Below are 25,862 nucleotides of genomic sequence, written 5' to 3' on the forward strand. Positions count from 1 at the left end.
TACTACTTTGAAAAGACTACAATTCAATCAAAGACTGAAAAATACCTGCCTCAGCTAGGAAGGCTAGTTCCCTAGCTAGGAAGACATTTGTTTGGTTCAAAAACTGTGGAAAGAGCCCAGAAGCTCTTTCTTTGAATGAAGACATATTTGCACAAATAGAATGAGACAGAGAAACTTCTAAATATATTATCCTTTAGTATTAGTGTAGCAGTGTTGCTTAAAGGGCCTCCTCATTTTACTGGATACGTCATAGTAACAAATGGAAGTCCATGCTCCCAAGAGCCGACAATGCATTTATTGTATGCTGCACCTCACTTCTTCATGGCAGTAACAAACAAGTGAAAGCACTGATCACTGCATCCCAGCTATCGTCGTCCTGGGTATTATGCCAGAGCAGGTTTTAAGGAAAGACTGAGCAAAAACATCACACTTGTGACATCCTTCAACTTAGTCTCTCAGTTCATCTAACAGAAAACAACAGTTCCTATCCTGAACAAGACTTTGATCTTTATTTGAGTAAGGTGTGGCAATAATTGGCCAAATTTGTATAATTACATATTGTTTCGCATATAAATAGTATCACACAGAATTCACATTTTAAATAACAGACCTGGGGGAAAAGGAGGGCAAGGAGGACTCAGATTGAGTATGATTTAGTCAAAGGTATGCAGACAGGGCATAGGATGATGTTCAGGTCATGTCTCACTGACAGCCAACTGCAGAAGGAACGGCAACACAATCTGTTTCTGAGTCAAAATGGTGTTCTTAAGTGGTGCAATTCTGAAATTCATTACAATATGCTTATGACAAAGAAAAGTATAATTTATCTCAAAAGTTGCGGGAAATTAAAGAATCACAGGAAAAGGTCAAAAGGTGCAGTGTCCTCAGACTTGCATTCAGCAAAAGGCTAAGGAAAAGAAATATGTTGGAGTCTCAACCAAGAATGAAAGGACAAAACCAACATGAAAACGTATATATAGTTCTCAGCAAACCTTTGTAGACTTCTGTGAGAAGATGAGCAAACCTTTTATGAGAGCTATGTCAATAGATGCTCAGGTCTGCTGAACTATATAGTAATTCAGATGCTTTAACATCTGAAAGCACCGGTTTTTGTGGGTATAAATCAGCATATCTTTTACAAGACAATTGGTAATATGCAATGTGGGTATGATCTATTCCTTTTATAAATGAATAATTCAAACAGATGAAGACATCCTTATACATAGAAATATGACCTAAAACTCCAGAAATATATTTAGGAAGCAGGAATACAAGCCACAATCACCCAAAAGTAGTTTCAGGGTAGAGGTAATTTCTGAAATTATATAAGCATCATTGCAAATGTAAGATAACCATTTATCAGAAAGAGAGCTATGAAAATCAGACATTTCTTCTTAGGCAATTCATATGTCAAGTTGCCCAGGGGTAAAATCACTTATCAGTATTTAGACTTTCATCTTCCTAAGCATATTTAGAAAACAGCCATTTTGAAACTCCGTTTGCACACAGGAGATGTTTAGGGGAACGAAAATAATTTTTAAAACCTGGTGAAAGAACACACATAATGTATGAAAATCATTAGCTCAAATCCAGTTCTGAAAACTTGTTCACAAGTCACAATCCCATGGAGCACTCATACAGGATATGAGCAATAAGTTGTTTCATAGCTCTCGGCAATGTGTGTGCGAAAAGAAAGAAGCAGTAGAAAGTGCTCAGAAAGTACGCTGCCTTTTGTACACATTTTTCTAAGGAAAATGACCTTCTAAGACCCACAATGCTGTTCTGGATTAGTAATTTCTCTACACCTTCTCCTGCTATTGATCATCAAATTTACCCATCCCATTTTTAATGGGTTATTACACACAGACTTTCCTCTCAGATCCAGAACCTTGTGAATCATTATGAATACAATGTCCCAGAATATCTATACCATTCCTTTCTCAAAGCATTCAATATTTCTACAAAAGTAGTTAAGAACCAGTAAGGCAATAATGTTGAGATGCCAAAAATGATGTTCAGCTCCTCGTTTACTCTAAATCAATATTAAGAAAAATGTAGGAGATGGCAACATTATATCCAGTACAAACCATCACTTGGACAAAGCATAGCTGACTCTAGACAGGACCAAAGCACTTGTCTGAAATGCTTCCTTCTCTCTGAATGCCTTCCGCCTCACGCCCCCTCCTCCTGATGTTAAGACGTGCGGGCAGATGCCCTTGTCACTGCCTAGCCTCTGTGTATGTGCTTGGATTAATTCTCACTGTGCTTAACTCTCACTCCAGATGATGAAGATTATGCCTCGTCCTGCCCGAAGCAAAGCAGGCACCAATGAGCAGAATTTGCTAACTGATGTAATGTATATGCAGGTATTAAGTCAGGCATCCTGAAAAATTTTGATTTTCATAATACACATAAACACACACATAAACTCACAAGTAGTCTGCTTAGCATGAAGGTTCACATGACATACCACTTTCCTTTCCTGCTCTGTGCACTGGCTCCCCCTTGAAGTAAAGAGTCCACCTCAAGGTCTCTCTCTAGCTGTTTAAAGCCTGCCACAGAAACAGCTTGAGCAACTTGGCAGCTTTTTCCTTCCAAGATACAACTTTTCTAAGACAACTGTGTTCCACCGAAACAATTATAAAACTTAGGAGTGTGAGAGGCTCACAAACACAGAGACAGGTCTTTTTTTCCCACCAAGACTGAATCTCCGTTCCCATAAGAAAAGTGTAGCTCCAGAATTCGTGGCTTACAAGAGCAGATACAAAGCTCTCTTAACTCTGATTTAATAAGTTATGCGCATACACACAATACAAACAAAAGCTGTGTAGTATGCACAGGAAGAAGTTAATTCTTTTCTGCCATATTAACATACAGAATTCATGAACATGACAACTTTGGTTCTCACAAAGTAGCTTAAAAACTCTTTATTATTTCAATCCATGACACACTAAAAGTACTTGACAAGCATAAATAAAAATAGCGAACCAGCCTTGAAAAACTGGCTGTACCTTTGCTCTGAACAACCCCGGAAATTTTTTGATACTTACCTGGAGCTTGCCCAGTTTTTCAAACCTAGGTTTATGTGACTGGATTATTTCTTAGAAAAGAAGTATCTTTCTGATTGGATTTTACAGTCTGCATGATACTTTTTTTCGGGTCAATTTTTTGTTGGAAGACAAAGTAAACAGGAAACTCCCAAGCATTTAACTGTTACAAAACTAGCCATCAAACCAAAGACAGAAGTTTCAAAGTTCTGAGTTCCAGGATTATTTAAAATGGCTTGAAGATCCCATTTTAGCACTACCTCATCCTACTATTTTTGATCTGGAAAAAAATCTGTTTCTTCACTGCATTCTTTACAACTTCAGAGATATTAAATGAATCAACAGGGAAAGTGATCCCTTATTTGCTCAATAAAATGTAAAAATATTCTTTACAGTTGTCATATAACTAAAATTCCTTGAAGTTCATGTAATGTAGAGCTAAGTGTTTAGTTGCCCTCAACTTTTCCTTCTTCTAATAACAAGGTGCTTTAGCAGTTACATAAATAAATTATCTAAGGACACAATCCAAGAACCCTTATGCAATTTTTATTCACACATCCTTTAAGGTATACCTGTGCTTATTTAATCTTATGGGGTCTTCCTCCCTATTTCTTTTATAGATAACCTTGAAAGTGGCAAAACCAGGATTCCCATCTATGCAGAAGCCTACATGCTACCTGACTGATACAAAGATACAGGTGTGCAGATGTTTCTTCATGTGAACAACCATCAGCCTTTCACAGAATCATAGAATCATAGAATGGTTTGGGTTGGAAGGGACCTTTAAGATCATCTAGTTCCAACCCCTCTGCCATGGGCAAGGACACCTTCCCCTAGACTGGGTTTCTCAAAGCATTTATTGTTAATGATGGGCCATACATCTCTGGGAAACAAAGAAACAAACAGATGATAACTGGAGGAGAAACAAAAAAAGGTAAGGCATGGCCAAACTTTGTATCTTCTACTTCGTATTTCCTACATTCCCACTGGCTAGATTTGGAATATAGCATTTTCAGGAAATTCAACTTTTGTAATCTCTCCTATACTTTCCAATTCTTCCCACCATTTCATTATTTGTTCCTAATGATGACAGTTTATATCTGTGATACATCAGGACCTAAACAGTTGTGTAGTTTCAACAAATGCGTCTTTTCAGGACTTGAAGCTACCAAACCCACATTTTAAAAAGAATCTCTAAACACTTTTTCAGCGTGTATATGGATTCATTTCAGGATATTTTGGCAAATGTAATTTGGGAATTAATACCAGTTTTATAAATAAGTACTGTATTTTGTAGAAATTGAACTGTCATACGTATGGCGGACAGATACATGCCTTCCTTTTCCTCACTTTTGTTCTGTTATTGACAGAAACACCACTTACATGGGATTAAATATGAGCCAGGAAATATGTATCATCAGCTGGAGTCCCAAGTTATTTCCAGAAGTTTTCCAAATTAGATCTGGCATCTGGCACCACAGCCAATGCCATATTCCTTTTGGTTTAGTTTTATACCATTTTACCATGGGTCTGTTTTTACATCTCCCCATCACCAGTGCAATCCAGAGTCCGAAGAATAAGAAAGAAAGGAAGAAGGGCAGCCCCATCCCACCCTCACATGAGCTGGTGTGATGGGGTAAGCTCCTGGCTCAGGAGAGCGTGTGGCAAAGCACATCCCTCTGGATCCGCACAGCACTGTCTTTCTCCCCAATTCCCTTCAACCCTCCCTGTCAAGGTAGAGACACTTCAGCACTGTGGTGGGAGCATGCAAACTCCCCATCCATGGCAGGAAAGGGACAGATACAGGAATGTCGCCTTAAGTCATTGCTGGTAAAACCATGTCAATTTTTTTAGAAGTCCATATTAACTTATAAAACACAGTATATACACACAGCATCAGAGGACAATGTGAATACAGGGGTTAGAATAAGTATTTGGACAGGATACAACTGAAGCCTGTGTTTATGTTCGCAGTAATTACAAGAATAGTTTCTACCTTATCAAGAGTTCAAAACGTGAAGTATTAAATTTGCTAGCAATAAAAAATAGAGTGGAATGTCAGCACGAGTCTGAAAATAAGTCACTTAAAAGGATTTGGATAAGAACAAATTAAATATTTTATTTATACAACTAAAGGCAAAAAAAAAAAAAATTAAGGGCTGTGGATACAAATCCAGGACAGAACTTTTACTAAATCTGTAATAACACTATTTTCCAACAAAGAAAAAAATATCATTGGAAATACTGATCTTAACAAGCATCAAATGATTTAGAAACAAGCATAAAAAATGGAATGGCTAAAAAAATACAAAAGGTTTTTCAACACTATTTATAAACTATGTTTTAAAGCTGTCCCATTTAAAAGTTCTCATTAGCTTTTGCTGGGCCAGGGGTCCACCCCTAATGAAGATTCATTAGATTTTCCTAAAAAACATCATCTTTCTTCTATTATTGATTGTTCCTGTCATAAGTTCAGCTTCCATGAGCAGTTTCTTGTAGTTTTCATTTTCACAGACATTTGTACAAGTCAAAAGTCAGGTTTTATTAGGAAGAAAGCTTAAAGCTACTTTGCTGAAAATAACTGCAAATTTTTAACTGGAACATTTTCCTTCACTTTTATGAAGAAGTAAACTATACTAGTTAACCTAAAAATGAGTTACAGAACCTAAAATCAAGATTTTTTTCCCTTTATAACAACTACACTCGCCTGTCAGAAGCTTAATTTCCACAACCTTTTTCAGCAGTGGAAGTAGTTCAGCAGAGAACAATCAGAATGAATTAAGGACTTTACTGGCTTTTTGAGACTCATTTTTCACATTGAAAAGAGGTAAAAGATAAGACTTTAGCCACAGATTCTTGGGAAACAAAGATTGCAACGCAATAAATCCTAGCTCAAGAGTAAAGAAAAAGCAGATGCAAACTTACATGTGAAAACACTCGATGCTAAAGGCAGTCAAGGCACAGAAAAGTATCCTGTGGAATGAAACACCAAGTGCAGCAAGCAGAGGACCATCTAGTTCAAAAAGGGAGCCAGAGAAGCGTGGAGGTCAGAAATATGGTGCCAGGCAAACAATAGATGACTCAATGGACGTCACAGACCTAGAAGAGCTTCCTGGACTCTTTCAAATTTCCTCTGTTCCTGTGAAACTGGCTTTCTTTAAGTATTTTCTAAGGGCCTGCAATTCATTTCTTGGCTAGGCAAGCTCACTTTCACTGAACACAGTGATCTGAGGTTTGTTTGAATTCCTGCTGTGTGGAAATCTACTGTACTTTCTAGCAGGTGTGAGAACACTGAGGCTCCTTCAGTTGCAGCTCATTTCCACTTACTAACTACTTTATCTCTGTGGATGAAGCAAAAGTGACTTTTGTGTTTCCTGGCAGTCTGCTGCTTCAAAGAACCTAACAGTGATTTGTTTATTTCAGAGGAAATGGAGACCAGTCAGTGATGACAGATTTATTGGTTAAATGGACATCACAAAAAAATTTTCATGCAGTACAGGCTGGCTCTAACCACACTATGAGAACTCATAGTAAGGGGTGATGTGCATTCCAGAAATCCAGTCCTATTTAATCCACTCCACTCTAATCTGTACATTTATATAGCACCCTTCACACAATTTCCAAGAGCTCTGTACAGAAATGTAATAACCACTGTACTGAAAAATATCCAGGTATATTGATGGCCTACATTTAGACTTGAAAATACAGCAAAAGGAGCCAGACTGTTGAATATCTCCTGGCAATAAGTCATTCAGTGACAGATAAGAAAAAACTGGGTGTTCGATCTCTTCCAATTAAAACTCAAGATAGAAGAGAAGTCCTTTCCTCTGGAGAGACAATTCACAACATGGCAATAGCTCCTAGTGCTATGGAATGAGACAGAGGAGAATTTTACATTGGAGCAATAAAACATGAAAATTGATATGAAACTTCAGTGGGATCCAATATAAATTGTACAATATGGCTGATCAAACTCAGTTGAACAGGAGGAAAAGGCACACGGTTTTCAGCATGTGGTAGATTTGCAATGCACAAAGGTTACTCGGAGAACTTCATGGTCTTAATGTGAAAAATAAATAAATAAAACATTCTAGAGCAAGATAGTACCAAATTTATGTTGCTATAGTCTTCAAATGCTAACTGGATGTGACATTTGCATCTGTCAAAGAAGGTAAAATAGATTTATGGATAATATACAGGAGGAACCTGTGTTGAAAATCCCGGATAGCCTGACAACTGCCCATTTTCTATAAGGGTGAGGAACATTGATCAAGGCAAGCACTGAGATCCAGCCAGTCAGCAAGGCTTTCCATTTGATCTGGATTCAATTTCAGAAAAAAGTCTGGCTGAGGTCGTGCATCAGCCAAACAAACACACCATTTGGAAAGAAGCTGGGATATTTGTTGAGGCAGAGAAATATATCTGAACATCACCTCTATACATATGGTTGGCTAAAGCACATCTGCCAATAATTGGCTCAAAAAATCATCAAAATGATAAAAATGCCTCTATTTAAGATGATAAAATAAAAAGTGTTATTTATTCTTTGGAGCCACATACCTGCTCAAAAATACCTTGATTGGTAATTCACCCAGCATTTAGGAACTGGAATTATCATTGCATTTTGATTCCACCTACTCCCCAGTCTAGCTTGACATCCTGAATGGTTTAGCTCTCTTTATACATAAGGAACTGTAAGCCAGTTTTGCCCATTTTACAGACTGAAGATCTGAAGTATGGAATAACTACAGCACTGTGTAAAGATTATTGAAATTACTCTGAATGAAATTAAACTACTGGGTCTACGCAGGGACTCCTGTAGGGAGTATAGTCAGGGTGATTTGCCCCAAATAACGTACTTGCTTCTCAGCAGGGGCAGTTTGCCTGGCAAAATCATGATGCTGACCTGTATGTGCTAAATTCCAGCCCTGGAGCCTGCTTGGGTGCTTCTGGGTGAAGTTCTAGTAGACAAATTCATACAAGACGTCTATGGCAGAGTTGGAAACTCAACTTTTTTCTCCTTGATTTTTTTCCGGTGTCTTATTTCAAAGCCATCCATCTTCTTTACTTTTCAGGTGCAAGGTAGCATGGTGGCTTATTTATTAAAAATTAGTCTTCTAAGCCCACTAATAGTCCTCTTCTTTTAGTAATTATATCTAAATTTTAAAAACTGTTAATCCAAGAATGAAGTTCAAAGGCGTTTTTGAATCAAATACAACACCTTATACAGTCCACATGTTGAAATGTTATTTTCACTGTGTTTGTATTTCTGAGTGTGTGTGTATATAGAATTTATGTAAAATCAAGAGCTAATTTTTACTATCTTTTTTTAACTATAAGAAGGCACACTAGATGCCTTGTTTGATCTTGATTTAACCAAATCCTGCAACTACATGTATTATGGCAATCTGTATATTATGAACCTTAAAGTATAAGCACAATGATTTGCAAGCATCCTATACACTAGCCTCACTCAAGAAATTTTCTAGGACTGGGAGCTTACTTTGTAGAAGAAAGTGCACAGTCCTGGTTTCTGTAAAATATGTTATATTTTACAGGATTGCCAGCCTAAAGCAAACAAAAGCATGACCGTACTGCAGTTTTGAGAGAGTCCACACGCTGGTTGAACTCCTTGAAAATGTATTACCAAAGCACTAGATGCAGCGAAGTAGGTCCCCAGTATGAAAGCAACGTGAGGGGGACATATTTTTAAAACTCAGGACACGCTGGAGGGCTTGCAGCCCTGCAATATTAACAATAGATCTCTTAACTATAAGCAAATGCTTGAAGGATATAGATGAGGGACAATTCTGGAATCAAATGTTTACAGTTAAAGTTCTACAGCCAGGAAGAGATAGGCTAAAGCCTAAAAGCTGCCTCAACACAAAAGGATCAGCTTTCAAGCAAGCTGCACACCCGACTGTTACCATTTAGGCACCTAAATGAAGAACAATGGGGGCTGCTGGGTTCTGAGCTCTTTCAAGCATCTGGTCCAAATTCTTTCCTTCCATATGAATCAAAACAAATGTTTAGGCTACCAACTTTCCATTGCCCTTTCAGTTTAATGCCAGCTCTTCTAGCTTTTAAATTCCTTAGTATAATAAGACGAATAAAACACTAACTTAGCAAAATGCCCAGTTAGGGACTATTTGCAATATTTTCTTTTTTATTAGTAGCAGACATAAAGTTTGTATAAAGTCATTGTAAAAATATATCTTTGAAAACAATATCTTTTGGAACAAGATTTTTTGGTTTAATAAATTTAAAAAAATATGAATTCTTCTTACTTGGCTATCAAAAAGTGGTCACAGATTAACTCACAGATTTGAAGACAGAACAGACTGAAAGTCAGCATAAAACAAAACACAGTAGCAGAAACAGTCAGAAAATTAGCAAGTAGATTATATAAGAAAACACAAAAGAGATCACATCATGATGTGGAAGGAGAACATAAGTCGATGTGTGCTGTGACACACCATGCTAAGGGAAGTTTTAAGGCTATGTAATTCCTGCTGCTCAGGACAATTACACCTATTCTACAGCGGTGCGGAGGCTGATACAGGAGCTGCAATGCTCTGCAAGAGCCCAGGATACATCATCGTGCCTGGACCCTGGCACGTCCTAAGATGGTTGAAAGCTGTGCTAAGTAGTCAAAAGACTGTATTTAAATGTTAGAGGGCAACTGTTGAGACAGACAGACAAATGTAACTGCATGATAGTGTCACACCTCTGCAACTAAGAGATGACATAGGAAATGCACAGCATTACCTGATACTAACCCTGGGAGAGTAAAGGTCTGTTCCCAGTCCTCTTCCCACTATGGGAAAACCTGTTCTGCAGAAGTGTGCGAATTCAAACATTTTAAGAAAGTCTCTGCTTAAGAACACAGAAATTTTGCAGGCTTATCACAGTGAATACTGAAACATTCAACACTATCAAGCAGGTTCATGAATAAGTAGACTCAGCTGGACAAAAGTAAAGAACAACTGGATATCTCATTTGAGTTTTACAACACACACAGCAACAAAGGAAACAGTGACTAGTGAAAACACAAAACCACGGATGGAAATCTGTGTTTTTTTCTGAGTTGAATGAAAGAAAGCTGCTTAAAGAAGGACATAAACAGAGTTGGCAGGAAACATCTTTACTAATTTACATGAGCTAATTTAATAAAATTTGGGGGATGGAAAGAAACATACAGTCCATTTTCAGCTTTTCCTATACCTTATGAGCATTCTTCTCATAGATTTTCTTTTCCAAACTGTATTCAGGTTTAAGGTTTCTATTGCTTTATGATTCTTACATAAATTATTTTCTATAACTGCTACTATGCTAAACAGCCATTGTGCCAAAGTTCCCTCTGACATTCATTTGTAGAAAATGTTTTCATTAAGAAAATAAAATAAAAATTTGGAATTAATGACTTGAAGATAAGAAGAAAGACTCATCCCCAATCTAACTAATCCTGCATATAAGGATGCATAAGAATTGCCTTCCAGTGTTGGAGGATGAAGAGAAAGGATAGATTACTTAGGACTGTAGTAAAGCATGAGACAAAGTTCAGAAAAAGAAAGTTTGGAGTATTTTAAGATGAGTATCAGGCCAAAATTCCTGCAAGTGAGATTTATTACACCATGGAGTCTGTTTCCTGAGACTGCTAATGAAGGCAAGCTATTTTTTAAAGTCCAAATGAGCATTTAATAAATTAGTACCACACTCACAAACCATATACATAACCCATTTTGTCATACTGAACTGAAAGAAATCAACCCACACTCAAGCCTTTTAGTCATCACTACTTCACTCCATCTGTCACTCGTCTAATAAAAGAATATAAATAAAGACTGCTGTTGGGGGGGGGGGTAGGGGAGGTGGGATGTACCTTTTTCCCTGTAAATAGGCTTCATCTAGGTAAATTTTGTGTGGCTTTTTAGCAAGGTTTCCTTTCCTTCTTTTTTTTTTTTTTTTTTTTTTTTAACCTGTACTGTTTTATGTCCTTCCAATCATTCCTAGATCTGCATAGCTAGACAGCAATGTAATTAATTATGTTGCAATTAATTCTCTCAGGGGGGTTGTTCAGCCACCATCCACTGTACCATCTGACCATATTCCATATTCATTACACTGGAAATAATGGCATCCCTAATGGACACCGCAGAGTCTGTAGTTACTCTCCCTTTTGAAGCCAGAGAAAGCTTAGTCAGGCATAGAATGGCACAAGAGAAGAGAAGAGGATAGAGGGGAAGAGAGGGAGAGGAGGGTTGTTTTCTCCTTTTTGTGAAGGCTGGAAGTGAGGTGAGGAGGGTAGTGATGAAAGTCAGTACGATTATGACAAAAAATGCTTTCAGCTATGACTGTTTTGCAGCATTTCCTGAAGAGGGGCAGCCTCTTGATCCTTTTTAATATCCTTATTAGTCTCCAGTTCAAGAATTGTGTGTGAGGACATGTTTAACTCCCATTGAAGTCAATGGTTCTTAAGCATATGCTCAAATTTTTTCACAAATCAGGACTTTAATCTGTTCCTTATGTACATTTAGGATTACAGAGAAGTCTTCAGTTTTTGAAGTTGCTGGAAACACCAGCTTGCTTATGGGAGGTGGGGGAAGGGAGCAGGACTCCATCACTTTCAGAAGTCTCTATCTTCCTTAATTTATTTCTAATTTTGACCAGAAAGATATCTGTTTACCAATTTTTTTAAATCTTCTCAAACACTGCCTATTAGATTCTAATGTGTGCTACAGGAATGCGAGTTACTGACACCACACACTTCTAGGTTTTTGGTAGTTATAAAGTCACAAACACTAAGGTTAGGGTCTCATTCCTCCCTCCTTCCTCTATAAAGTTGATAGAACTCTTACCAAAACCCAAAGAGATTTATTCCTAGCAAGGGGAAAGAAGCATTGAGACAAAAGCTGTAAAACTGTCTCCATCCTACACTGCAAATGCACCTCAATTCTGGCATCTAGTGCTTTTGGCTATTTCAGTCCTGGAACAGAATCCTCTTCATTGAGCCTGAAGGTTGTGCCAAACTGTATGGTGATTTTTGTGATATGGAAAAAAGCCCACTGGAGACTAGCCGGAAAGCAGCCAATCTTGTGATCTGATCCTCATGTGAATTTATGTCTCCAGAGTTCAAATTTAATATCTTCTGTAATTTTACCATGCACTCTATTTGCTGATATTACACTGAAAAACTCTAGATATTGAAAATAACTGCAAAATTGCCAAGCCCAAGCATTCAAAAGGTGTCAGCAAGACTCCTCCATTATTTCCTCCCCCTGCCTGCAGCTCTCTCACCCTTCCCAAATTGTTTTTAAAACACATTTAGGAATAAAATAGCACAGTATAACCAAGTGCTGGTCCAGTCAAATCAAGTGGACTATCCTGGGTCCCTGTCTGCTGTTATTTTTTATTTGATATACACATGCATGCACGCACTCACACACACCCCAAATGTATATTTATGTCTATTATATCAATGAAATGGAATTAAAAAAAAAAAATACTTTACCACTTTCAAAATTCTTCTTACAGAAAAGCAGAGTGAAAGGACAAATTGCCAATGCTATTTAAAGAGTTTACAGGCCCCTTCAAAATGAGACTTTACTTTCTTTGAAGCACATTCCTTCTGGCACAAGTAATTATTACCTAAAATCTTGGAATTAAAAGAGTGCATTTTAAGAAAGTTAGATTCTTTTTTTTTTTTCACCCCTTCAGCCTAGTTTCAAATACTCCCTTTTTACACAAGGCTCTGCTCAACACTGGGTACATTGCTGGTATTAAATATTAACCATCAGCGTTGTCATGGCTGAGTCATGCTTGATTTCCATTATAGCTGTTTACAGAATGTCCTCTGTGGTGTGCACCCTTGTGAAGTTAAAACCTCAAGAAGAGAAGAGACAGCACATGAAACTTTTTTTTTCCCCTTTTTTTTGTTTACTCTCAGCCTTGCACACTTTTCTGACACACCATAAATACATGGAAGAGTCATGACTGACCTGCAGTTATCAAAAGTAAGTTCAGAGTAAAACAATTGATGGTTTGGGGCCGATGGGATAATGACAGAATATTGCTTCTGGATGTTTCTTGCATATATGTGAGCCGTACAGAAGAGAGAGAAGAGTGTGAATGGAAAAAGGAAGAACACACTTAAGACAGCACAGAGAAAACATTGAGGTAGGTAAGAAACAGGATCCGAAATATCAGCTGAGCAGCAGTTGGGCAACGCCTTGCGGGGAAGTAACAGCTTAACTCTGAGCGGATAAGCTGGAACCAGAAGAAGGATTCTAGGAAGGGAATTTCAAAAGAGTGTGATTGAAAGGTAGGATCGTTTAATCAGCTTTGGTTTTGGCAGGGTTCAAATAGGAGCCAAGAGAGGGCCAGGGCAGGAAAACAGGATTTGAATTCTGCTAAATGGTATAAAAGTCATCTGCAAAACGGTCTGAAAACGTGTTGGAGAGAGAGAAGATTGATAAAAGCAACTTGCAAACTTTGGTGGCAAAATAAGATCGTCTAAACCATAGTTCTCACCCTGTTCAGAATAAGCAGCAGCCTGTGGCCTTGTACTGGGGAAACCAAGGTCAAAGTTGTTCTGCCCCTGTGAAAAGATGCTTTGTGCTTACCCCCAGGTCTCTTTTGTGAGCATTTTTTTCCTAAATCTATGCATTTATGCCCTGGAAAGAAAGGAAATGCTGTCTGCTTTTATAAAGTAACTGACCTTAACTGTATAAAGGTAGCTCTTAGGCTTTATGGAGAGCAGAGATACAGGAGACATTAAATGACATTGCAGGGAACGTGCAAAGGCTGATTAGTGAGACCTTCTTTCAGTGCTTGTTGTGCAATATGCTACACTCACTCCCTGGACTTGCTTTAGTTCCCAAACTTGCAGAAATACTCTTCCAGAGGTATTTAGGGAACATGCACCCTCATCAAATAACTTCTGAACAAGTAAGGCTCCGTGCAGGTCCGTATGAACACCTCAGATAAGAGCAGTACTTGCATTTCTAGCTCAGTGTGGATTTCACCTCCACCTTTTGTAATAAGAGTCTGCTGATACGTTAACAAGGTCCTTTTAATTAATAAGCCAGCAATAACATGCAGCCAGACTCCTCTATATGAGTAGCATCAAGCTTTCCATTTATCTACATAATCAAGGCAACCACATGTTTCAAGGTTAACATGGATGCAGCTTTTAGTTTGTGTGTGTGTAAATTAAGACTATCAATTAGTTGTGGAAACATGCTTGAAAAACACAAAGCAAGCCAGAGCCTCCATAAATAATATTTTTATGGTATCTACCCATATGTTGTGGAATTACAAACATTTCTTAGCCGCACACCATCGAGCTGGAGGAATCAATGACAGAGTAGGAATGACATGCCTGTGCTTAACTTTTTCAATGTTATACTGTTAATTCCAAGGGAATTATACACAGTAACCTAAGCTTCAGCAGGATTAGAGCATCAGTACACAGACTGGTAAAGCACTGAGTGACTTTTGCAGGAGGGAAGGAAATGGCTTTCCGGAGAACTTTGAAGGATTGGGTCAGTCTGTAAGTTAATTTCACCAAACATATTTCAAAATGGCTGGATGCGTTTAGCCACTGTACTTGAAACACAGAATCTCTATCCAAAAAAACAGTGTTTGTTTGGGTGTCATGTCTGGCAAAGCTCTGGTGATATGTTTGCAAATACAAAAACATTAAATCCCTGATATTTCTCATGCCAGCAGACTGTAAACTCAATTTGTACCTTCTCTGCATGTCTAAATTTCAGTTTGGAACCACTGAAATAAAGATAGCTTTATAGGGTTCAAATACTGTAGATTTCTGTACATACCCTCATATTAAAGCAATAAAGATGTTTGCCTCATAAAGTTGTAGCAATGTATCAAAGTGTAAAAAGCAAAGGGATCAGAATGAGTCGAGGGGGAAAAAAAAAAACAAAGCTAAACCAAACCTACAGGAAAGTTTGGCAGCATATTTCTTCATAATTTAAACCAATCCAAAATATTTGTGACCTTGTCTCCAGCTTTTTCTCCTGTGCTTATTCACATTACTTTTTTTAAATTTAGAATTTTAGTTGTTCTATTTACTACTTTTAATAATAATGTATTATTTCATAAAAAACAAATAATGCAAATGGAACAGACACTCTTAATTGGCCCAATAATAGAATCTATTAGAAAATTATGTAAAATAAAGTGATAATACAAGAAAAGATAATGCTGTGGATTCAAGACACCTTATGGACAACTGCTAATGAAGCCTCCTGTTCTTATCTGACTCTGCTCCACTGATCCATAACTGTTTCAGCTTGCATTGCCTAACAGACTTACATCACCTAACAGTACTGTTCTATTTAGCGGATCACTGCGGTTAAGTTATTGTAGGCTAACATCCAATGGAAATGTGATTAAGGTAAAGGGTGATTTTATTTTTTTTTTTTCAATAAAGGAAGTGTTCATTCTGTGAGGATAAATGGAAATTGAAAGGATATACCTGCATACAGTCCTTCAGAAATGTACTTGTGTAAAAAAAGGAAAGAGAGAAAGGGAAGGAGAGGGAGCCGGGAGTGAGACCATTAGTATGTATTGTTCTAATGTCCTCAGGAGCGCAAGACTTAACACACAGCTGTGGCTTGAGGTCACTGTGGTACTCACAAAACAAGAACGTAGAAAGAAGAAAAAAAAAGACAAAAAAAAGAGCTTAATACTACTATGTCACATTTGAGTCAATCAAATCAGTAATTCCAAAGTGCAAAGGACTTGCAACATTCTCAGTTCTCCCTAAGCCTTATATAAGGCAAGTATGACTTGCGGACTTTTACTAGATTTTAAAGTCTAGTTCAGAAGATACCAATTCGAAAGGAGTGAACGCGCCTTAGCTGTTTTCTTCTGGCAGAAAATACTGTCTGGCATTCTAAGCACAAAGCTTTAAAAGGCATTTTTGAGTGGTCGATGTCACTGTAGCCGCCTGGGCTTCCACTCACACCGTTTTTACCAGCTCAGTGTACCAAAGCCTCACGAAATATGCCATCATATAGTTTATCAACACATCTGGCTTCAGTTCTTTTTCCTTCACTAAACCAACTGATATTTTCATGAATTTAGGAGACATCTAGTCACTGTTCCTACTATTCTTTTTACAGTAATAAGAACATTTTAACAAGTAGGTTTTGCATGTCCACATATCTTATGAGGATGAGGCCTACAGCATTCTGGTATTCTGCACCAGCTGTAAGAAAAGGAAAGGCTTGAAAAGCTACTGAGACCCATGTACCTGAGGAGCTCCACTCACCCTGCAAAAACACCCCCTTCCAAGGAAGCCCCCGTGCGCACTCAGGGCACATTGCATTCTTCTGGAATATGCCGTTTTTTACTTGGCAGGTAGAAAACTCCACGGTTCATTCAGCTCCCTTCAGAGCTATATTGTCAGTCCACATATGTCCAACAGATTTTTTAGTATCTATTTATAGAAGGACCAAAGTGGGAAACAGTCTTTCTGCTTGGTAAATGTAAGTGACTAATGCCCCCAATTCACCAAAATGTGTAAACATCCACTTAACTTCAGGTGTGTTCGTATCAAAGTAATATGACTACTTCTGCTGTGAAGTTCTGGCTCCACTCAATAGTTTTGACTTCAGCACATGCAAGATTTCATTCACCTCCCAACATACAAAATTAAATGCATACTGGCATCATCATGGGATCACAGTCTAAGAATTAAAACTCACAATGGTGGCGGACGCTACTGAAGTGCATCTAACTCAGTTTATGTAAGGCAGCATTTGTTCAGGCTCACTTGCTAAAAATAAAAAATAGCTACTAGAGATCTGAGAGAATGCAGAAGGAAGAAGGACTGTTAAAAGCCTGCAGTAATCTGTTTCAGTTTTAGTTTTTCATATCCTATTTGCTATAAAATAATGTTCAATCAACCAATTTTTCTCTAGCCCAAGAAGCAGCTTCAGAAAGAAAGAAAGAAAGAAAGAAAAAAGATTACTTGGCTTCCAGTTAGGGTTTCATAATCCACTGGATTTTATTGGTTTAGTAAAACTATGCTCTTCCATCATAAATGAAAGATTTGACTCATTCCTTTGAGACTTGTTTCTTCTGCTATTTGGTCAATTATTTTGTTTCATTTGTTGAAAAGAAGGATAAAAGGAAACATAGGTTCAAGTACAAAATAACTTTTCTTTCAAATGACCGTTAAGTTTTCATGTATGTTTTATTCTGTTTATGTACTTTAGGGGCCTTTTTCCACTACTGCAAGGTTTATTCAGCACAGGTAATTTTCAATATAAACTTTAGACTGCTTTTTTTCTTTCTGTAGAGCAAGAAGCTCCAGTGATTTCAGACTGCGTAGTATTGAATGATTACATTCATCATTAAACAACAAAATATTCAGTAGCCAATTTCAAAATGTGATTTCTGATTTTTCTTTTGATGTATAATCGCGTGCCTATTTAGTAATATGCACAGCTTCTAGTCAAGTAACCTACCCCCAAAACTATTTGTAAAATTCACAATTCCATATGGAAAATAAACTCACATTCTGAATAGGAGGTATGTTACTGTCTTCTGTAGGTCCAAGATCTCAAAATGAAGGACATCCTCCCTAATCTACAATGAATATTATATCTTTAATATCATTGACGTTAACAAGTAGAATTTTGACAGCCTAAGTTGTCTATTTATAATGTTTAGTAGAAGACTTCAGAAGCAACTTTTCATGTACGACAGTGAACTGTCTACCACTATATCCCATTATACTACTGATTTTTTTTTTCCACTTCGCATCACCCAGTGAATGCTAGGATACAGTGATGCAACTCTGCACTAGTGATAATACATATACATATATATATATATATAAAATTAGCAGAGATTGAATAACATCAGTATGATTTAATTTTTATCTATTAAAATATTATTTTAAAAGGATATGGTTTAGGTAAACTTATCAAAGGACACAGATTTTGTAAAATATATTAATAAATAACAAGGACAATGAACGCTAGAAAAGTAAGACCGATGGAAGCAGTGTTTTTTTAAAGTAGCATTCCTTTGCTGTGTTTGCCGCTGGAAGCATGAGAGACAGCGTATCACAAAAAGCATAAGCACTAGCACGGCTAACTGGTCTATCTCCTTCTCCCAAGCTAAGAATTCTTCCTAATTCATAGTGAGAATGCACATCTTAAAATCTGGCACTACCAAAAATCAGCGGGAATTTTGTCATCAATATCTTCAAGGTGAAACTTCCCTTAGCATGTATGTTCAGAAACCATTTATATTAATAACTTTTTTTAGTGATTCAAATACTTAAAATACATACAAGACTAGACTGTGTGCATCCAATGCAATTACTCAGGCTATTTTTTAATTCAAACTTTGATTAAATACAATAGAAGAGCAGCTATCCGGTCATCAAAGACCCCAGACACTCACCCCAGAAGTCAAATGACTTCTTGCTGTGCACACCTATGCAGCCACACAGGCTCATGCTGGTAAAGGTGATGTGATTGCCCTGCTGAGCAGTGGGAGGAAGGCTTTTTCTGCAGGGCAGCTCGCACCGTCTCGCTCCTACCCTGCCACCAGCAATACTTGAGAAATGGTGATGCAGATCTGTAAGTCTTTAAAGCCTACTAAAAAAAGCGCAAGCACGCGCACACACGCACACAAAGCTTTTGATTAAATAAAAGCTTACGGTACTTTACAAATGGAAGGAAAGCACTGGTATTGTCATTGTATAGGTTGGGGAAACAGACACAAAAGGACAGGGCACAGGCTCGAGGCAGATCATAAGGCTGGGTTCTGTGCCCAGCTGTGCACTGATGTAATGAAGTAGCCTCAAGCACTGTTTATCAAACTTCTCTAACACCACACTATTTTAGTTAGAAACCTTATTAGCGACATATGCAAGTATTTATATTTAAAAAATATGACTTTTCTTTCGTGTCCTTTCAAGTTGCATTCTTAAGTGTATTAGAACAAGGACACAGGATAACATAGCAAAAATAAGGATTGAACCCAACCCCACCATAACTACATTTTACTGATGGATTTAAACTCTGTTCATTCTAGCAGATAAAACCAGATTTATTTTGCTTCCTTTCCAGAGACTAGCAAAACTGCTTGGTAGAATGCTACAGCAACCATTCCTGCTGCCGTGTAACACTGTATTTGCTGAAAGCAATAATCCACTGAGCAATATCAGATTATTAGCAGACATCAGCAAAGATAATGTTGTCACCTTCCCTTGAATTTCAAAACACAGAGTTCAATCCCACTCGAGGACTTCAAAGATACAGCATATTGAGTCATCACATCACTAAAGAATGAGTATTTCCAAACAGCAAACTATATGCAGATTAACAGGCTCAATTAAAAAGCACTTACTAAATAATTAGCATGTCCAAAAAGGGCAACAAGTCTGACAAAAAAAAAAAATCCAGAAACTGATTACTTACTGTGCAAAATACTAGAGAAGTTATGCTAGATATGGTAGGACAAATTTTATCCTAGGTTGTTAAAACCAATGAAATTAAAATTCAGTTTAGATATATAGATATAGATATAGATATATATAATGCTGAATTGGCAATGCTTAACCAGGCAATCCTAATATTTTATCAATAAATATCTGCAAGAATTATAAAGCATTTTTCTTTCCCCACCACGCAACAGCAGTTTAAAAATCCTGAAAGGTAACTCCAGCCATGATTTTTCTGAGAAAATTTTTCAGTGAAATTTTCTCCAGATATTGACAGAATGTTTGGATCTTTAATCTCCATGTGTCCATATCTCCTTCTGTGTTTCATTCTACTACCACACTTCTTACTCATCCAGATCCCTTGGTGACTTTGCTTTGAAGATTGGGATCCTTGATAGAGCTTAATACCAAATAATAGCAGAATATCATGCAATTACATTTCTGTGCCAAAGATTTTAAACAGCGTAACAGAATTAAGCTCCAACAGCTTAAAGAACCTTGAGCACTTCAGTAGTTCCACTAGAATCAATAGACCTTCTCACATAAACATTTGTGCTCCGATGAACGTCTGCATTGGGACTCCGATGTTTCTAAAAGGGCGGGTTGGGCCAGGGGGGGGAAGTGTAAATCCTACTGAATTTTTTATATATATATATATATATATATAAATTTTATATATATATATATGAACAGACAGAAATACATAACTAGAGGCCATACTTATTTCTGTCCACACAAAATTACTCTTTGGCTATGGACAAAAAATTCTGAGAATGTGTCAGTAAAATAGTGTTTAAAAATTTTACAGTCCTAGAAAAGTTCTGATTATATTTCCTGAGAGCAAAAGCGAACATTTTGCAAATTTTCATCTAGTAAACAATCCAGCAAGTGGCTCATTAGGTAGCCTTAAAAGTCTTCTCCTAAAACTATGATTATTATTCATCAGATTTTGAACTCATTTCATTATGAAATCTACAGAGGTGTTTTTTTGTTGGTGGTGGGCTCTTTTTATTGGTAAGTGATGCTTTGATACTGGATACCAAACAAATTAACTCTTTCCAGAAAAACTGTGCTTTATTATGTATTTTTTCTTGCTTCCGTTTACAACCACGCTGAAAAGCACAGACATATTGATGAATCAGTTACACAGTTCTTTTTGACTACAAGTGTGCAGCTCATTTTTCTTACTGATGTGTTTCAGAAACCAATCAGAAGTCCTCAAGACCCATGATTTTGCAATATTTATAATCATTTATCAAAATGACCTGCTTTTTAGAGACCATTTCAAACAAGTATGTATGATTTATGATATTTAGATATGTTTAAAATAAGTTCCCTGGAGATGTAACTTTTTACTGCTTGCATGTTGAGAATAGGTAGGTTATAAAAGATGTTAAAACACTGGAAAAAAGAGTATTGTTTTCTTTTCATGTGATTTGTCAATGAACAAAACCCAGCAGAACAGCTATTGAAACACTGGATTCCTGAAATGTTTTTGTAGGTTTAACAGCAGTGTTTCTATATGATACTATTGTAAACAGAGTCAAAAATATGAATAGTTGTTATTACCTGCTAGCCTTTCCTTGGAAATCTGTGTCATATAAAAACATTTTTCCATGTCAAACTTTAAAAAAAAAAGTAAAAGGTTTCTCATGCCTGGGCGCATGTGTCTAATTACACTGGACTTTAACTGGAATCAAATTTACTTGTAGCATACATTTATCTATTGCAATTAAGTGTTTGAATAGCTGTAGGGCTCAGAACTCCTTCAACAGTACTCAGCCTCCCCCTGGTCTTTTCAGCATAGTACAGATATTTTTTTCGCCATAGCATTTTAGGCTTCCTTAAGGCTACCAGATTCACTTTCTTTTTGTATTTCTCAGTAAACCTAGGTTACACTTTCTATATAGGCATTAATGTGCTTTTCTCCTGACTGAAGTTTTAAGAAAACTTGGACCTAAGTAAGCCAACTTAGACAATTGCAGTAGTAATTTGGCATTTGATGTGATCTGCATCGTCTGAGAATCAAAACCTACTCTGTAAAAACCAGAAATAAAATGGCCTCAAAAGTCACAGGCAAGTAATGAGAAGGGGAGGCATTAGAAAAATCCAAAATATTCCTTATAGAACAACTCATACCACAAAGCAACAAAGCACTCCAAGAATATGTTTTTTATACACTCAGCATGGTTTTCATCCGCACCTCATTAGCACACAGATAATTCTGACCACTAGCGCACGTTAAAATAAGCGATTTTATTTGTAACCTCTCCTCAAATTTAGTATCGTCTTTTTACTCCTACATCCATGGCATACGTAGAGCTGAGTTACAAAGGCAAGGATGCAGATGCCATTATTCACTGCAAAACATTAACATCTAAAGATTAGTGTGCATCACTCCTCAACTCGCAGGCTAGTTTACTGACCCGCTTCTGGGCCTACGCAGGTTGAAAGGAATGTTCAGAAGATAATGAGGGAGCAACTACAAAACCTGGAGACACTGACAGCTGTAGCATGCAGGGGTCGATGACTAAGTAAGCAGTATTTCCCAGTCCTCTACCACAAGAACAGTTGACAATTTCACCCTGTTCTGTAGCAGCCTATTCAATATCTTCAAAGGGAACTTCCCAAACTGCTTAAAACCTGGGTTAGGGCAAAAGAAAACTGTAAGTCAGACAGTTTATGAAACTACCATGAATGCACATCTCACCTTGCTTTCTCAATCCCAAACAAAAGTATTACACAGCATAGCGCAAAATACTTCTATCCTCCCATTCCCTTGCAATATGTGAATTCCAGGGGGAAAGAGCAAGCACAGGGACAAACACACAGTCCGTCATCCAAAATGTGCTCGCCCTCTAGATTTTTGTTTATGATTTTAAAAAATTACACTCCTGCCATCATAGCAAATAAGTAAAATGAGGTATCTCTGCTGGTAAATTTTCAGAGTATCTATATGGCTGAGCAACAGTTACTAGTTTGGGAGATAAATGATACAAGGAATGTTCACATTTTACTTTCTTTATCTATAAACTCAGCTTTACGAATCGACGTTCCTCGTCTTAAACATTCAGAAGTAAAAGCAGAGTAGTGCAAGAAAAGGGTAGCCTAAGGTTAATTCAGCTCTGAAATGCAGAACAGATTCAGGGCTCAAGAAAACACTGAACATTCTGTGGCTTTAAGTGATATGCTTAAGAAGAGGAAATATATCTGTAAATAAGCAAGAGCATTAATAATTGTCTCAGAATGCTGGCACTGAAACTTAAACAGTCTCTCTTCACTTCTTAGTTATTTACTATTAGGATTTTATACAAATGCCTATTGAAGTAGTTCCAAGTGTGATGAATATGTCTCCAAAAAGTGGGGAAGGCATGGACGAAATTCTTTCAAGTACGGTAATTTGTTTAAAAAAACAGATTCATGAGAAATAAAGGGGATGGGGTTTAATCTAATGAGGGGCAATTATGGGTGACAAATATAGAAATACAGTGACTTAAAAATAGTTCTTGCTGCCATACATTAGAAGGGCATTAAATATCTAGCACCAGAGTTCAGGATTCATAAAGGGGTGGGGTTAAATATTCGGTCCAAAACTCAGGCTTGTCCTGAAGAAAAACTGAAGATACAGCAGCTACCTGGTTGCTGTCAAAAGATGCCTATTTTCTGTTTGAGAGACTCACAATTGTGTGAACTGCCATAAGATTTTTTTCTTAGGGGAAGGGAGGAGGAAAAGGTTACCTGCCTTGATCTTCAGAAAGTCTTAGAAAGTGAGGTTCGGAGCACAGCGCAAGATAAGCTTAACCATGGCTAAAGGCTCGAACCCTTGTCCACTAAATCCAGTGGAAGACTCCAGTCACTTCAGGGTACAGTTTGGGGCATTCCCCGCTGGTGTTTTTTTGGTTTGCATCGCAAAATGAAATAAACAGAAAGCGAGACAGATACTTCCCTGATGGCGAAAGGGACCAATTTTCTTTTTTCCTTCAGCTTTAAACAGACTGACAATACAATAAATCCTTACAGCGACAGGCATCCAGTTATTTTCCCAGTAGTAATGGGGACTCAAATTTTAGTATTGCTCATACACCTCACGAAATCAAAGAATTCCTTTTATCTCATAAAATGTAAGGAATATGCAACAATAGATTTCACCACCAGTGTTTTAACTAAATACGGCTTTTAATCTTGGAAGAGTTTTCAGCCTGTATACCAGCTATGTAAGATGAAATTCAGTTAAACCCATTCTGAATTACTGTAAATGTTTCCTAATGTGACGGACAGTGAAGAAAATGATGGCATCCTTGAGGGTTGTTTTTTTAAAAAGTTTCTGTTGCTTACCACTTTACCAAGCTCACAACATTTTGAGCGAAAGAGGTCACGGTTTCGGTTGTGAACTTCATAAATATCTGGAAAAGCCTTTCACTTTCTCTTCCTCGATAACAAACAATTCGCTACGCCTGCTCTTGAGTTTTCAAACTGTTGAGCCCTCTCTTTTTCAAGTGCCTCCTGCCTGTCTCAGTATATTTTTGATGACCCCCCGGTTTATGTGTGCCCTGACGGAAGTGCCATCAGTCGCCTTGCCTTCGCCAAGTGGCTTTTGTCAGAGTGGGACTTTGACAGGCTTGGCCGTTTTAAAAAGCGGAGATTATGTCAAGGTTTTTTGCACGCTCAGCGATGCCAAATCATTGCTCTGGAATGACTGCGGGTCTACATGTTTTTACGCTCGTCTTTAAGTAAGAATTGAGGTGATTTTAAAAGAAGTCAGACAGCTCCTTCCTTCCCTCCACCCCCGCCACCAGCAAACCGAAGTGAGGCAGCTTTCTAAACCTCCCATTCACCCGTTCGCTTTACGGACCCCAGGTTTTGCCCCTTCCACGCCGAGCGTTCGATGCAGGCGCTCCCAGATCCTCCAGGGCAGCAAGGCATCAGCTCCTCGCCCGAATCCCCACTTCCAGGGCAGAGTTTCCAAGCGTTGTGCAATCGCCTCGGCACCGCAGCCCGCTCCGCGGCGAAGGGGCGGAGGGGAAGGAGCGCGCTCTCTTCGGAATTTTGAAGCAGAGGTGGCGTACCGGGCAGGGGGAGGGGGCCGCGGGACCAGATGCTAAAACCCTCACCAAAACTACAAACGTTTCTCTCCTTGACTGTGGGAACCTCTCTGCCCACCACCGCCACCTCGATTTCACGCTCTATCGCGGGCTGGATTTTTCCTTTTTATCCCCCCCCCCCCCTCCGCCCCCGTAGCCCTAATAAAGCTTGCTTTAATGATGGAGATCCCGAGAGCGCGTCTGAGGGAAGGAGCGACCCGGCAGCCCGGTGTCAGTGGGCGACGAGAGCACTGCGGCGGCCGGGGCCGGGCCGGGCCGAGCCGAGCCGATCAGAGCCGAGCCGGGCCGAGCCGAGCCGCGCCGCGGCGGGAGACCCGGGGCCCGGCAGCGCAGCTCCCCCCGGCACCCTCCGCCCGGGGGTCCCGCCCCGCAGGGGAAAGCGTAAGCCGTTACCTGAGCTGTCGCTTTTCCTTTTGCCGGACCTCTTCTCTGTTTCCACCGGGGACAGAGCCTGCCTGCCATAGTCCCCTGGCGCACACGCTGCCCCCGTGGGGGTGTTAGTGCCCAGGCTGGAAGAGTTTGAACACAGGACGGGGGGGCTGCTGCCCAGCTCCGGGGGTCCTCCTGAGTCGGGCTGAAGGCAGAGGCTGTGCCTGGCCGCGGCGGGAGGAGACGACATCTGAGGAATGTGCCAGTTCGTCTGCAAAGCCTGGTGCTGCTGTTGCTGGTGGTGGTGGTGGTGGTGATGGTGATGGTGGTGGTGCCCCCTATGATGCTGGCTGGCAAACATGCCCTCCTCATTGGGGTATCCCGCTATTATGCAAGAGGAAGAAGAAGAAGACAGATCAGGGTAGGACATGTGGTCAGATCTTCCATGCAGGGCAAGAGAAGACTGGGAGAAAGGGTGCAAGCTCTGCGCAGTGGCATGGGGGCTGCGCAGGCAGCCAAAGAGTGTGTGATCCATGGCATGCAAGTCTCAGGTTCCAGGCAGGAGAGTTTAGGAAGGATCCAACTTCACCACCCTTTGTCAACTTTCACTGTAAACAGATCGGGGTTGGGTTTTTTTTTTCCAAAAAGGCAACGACAGACTTTGCAGCAGGCAGCTGAGCTCAGATAATCCAGGTCTTTAGCCCTAGTGGCCAGTCTCCGCTGCATAAACACTCGGACCTAGATGAGCCTTTCTCAGAGCTGCTCAGATGTCAAGAAGTGGGAGAGGTTGAAGCCAATAGAAGGTGGTCCCAGAGAACTGCTCGAAGGGGGAAACAGCTCCGAGAGGTTATAAAT

General features: G+C 38.9%; 1 protein-coding gene across 1 annotated transcript in view; it reads right to left on the reverse strand.

Annotated features, from left to right (window-relative positions):
* The window catches only part of MEOX2 (mesenchyme homeobox 2), a 53,547-nt gene extending 27,685 nt beyond the window's left edge, over positions 1–25,862 (reverse strand). Inside the window, exon 1 of the mRNA XM_075050112.1 lies at positions 25,032–25,862. Coding sequence (XP_074906213.1) covers positions 25,032–25,542 — 511 coding nt within the window. The 5' untranslated portion in view covers positions 25,543–25,862. The remainder of the gene's footprint in view (positions 1–25,031) is intronic.

The sequence above is a fragment of the Buteo buteo genome, chromosome 2 (assembly GCF_964188355.1).
Source record: "Buteo buteo chromosome 2, bButBut1.hap1.1, whole genome shotgun sequence".
In the NCBI taxonomy this organism is placed as follows: domain Eukaryota; kingdom Metazoa; phylum Chordata; class Aves; order Accipitriformes; family Accipitridae; genus Buteo; species Buteo buteo.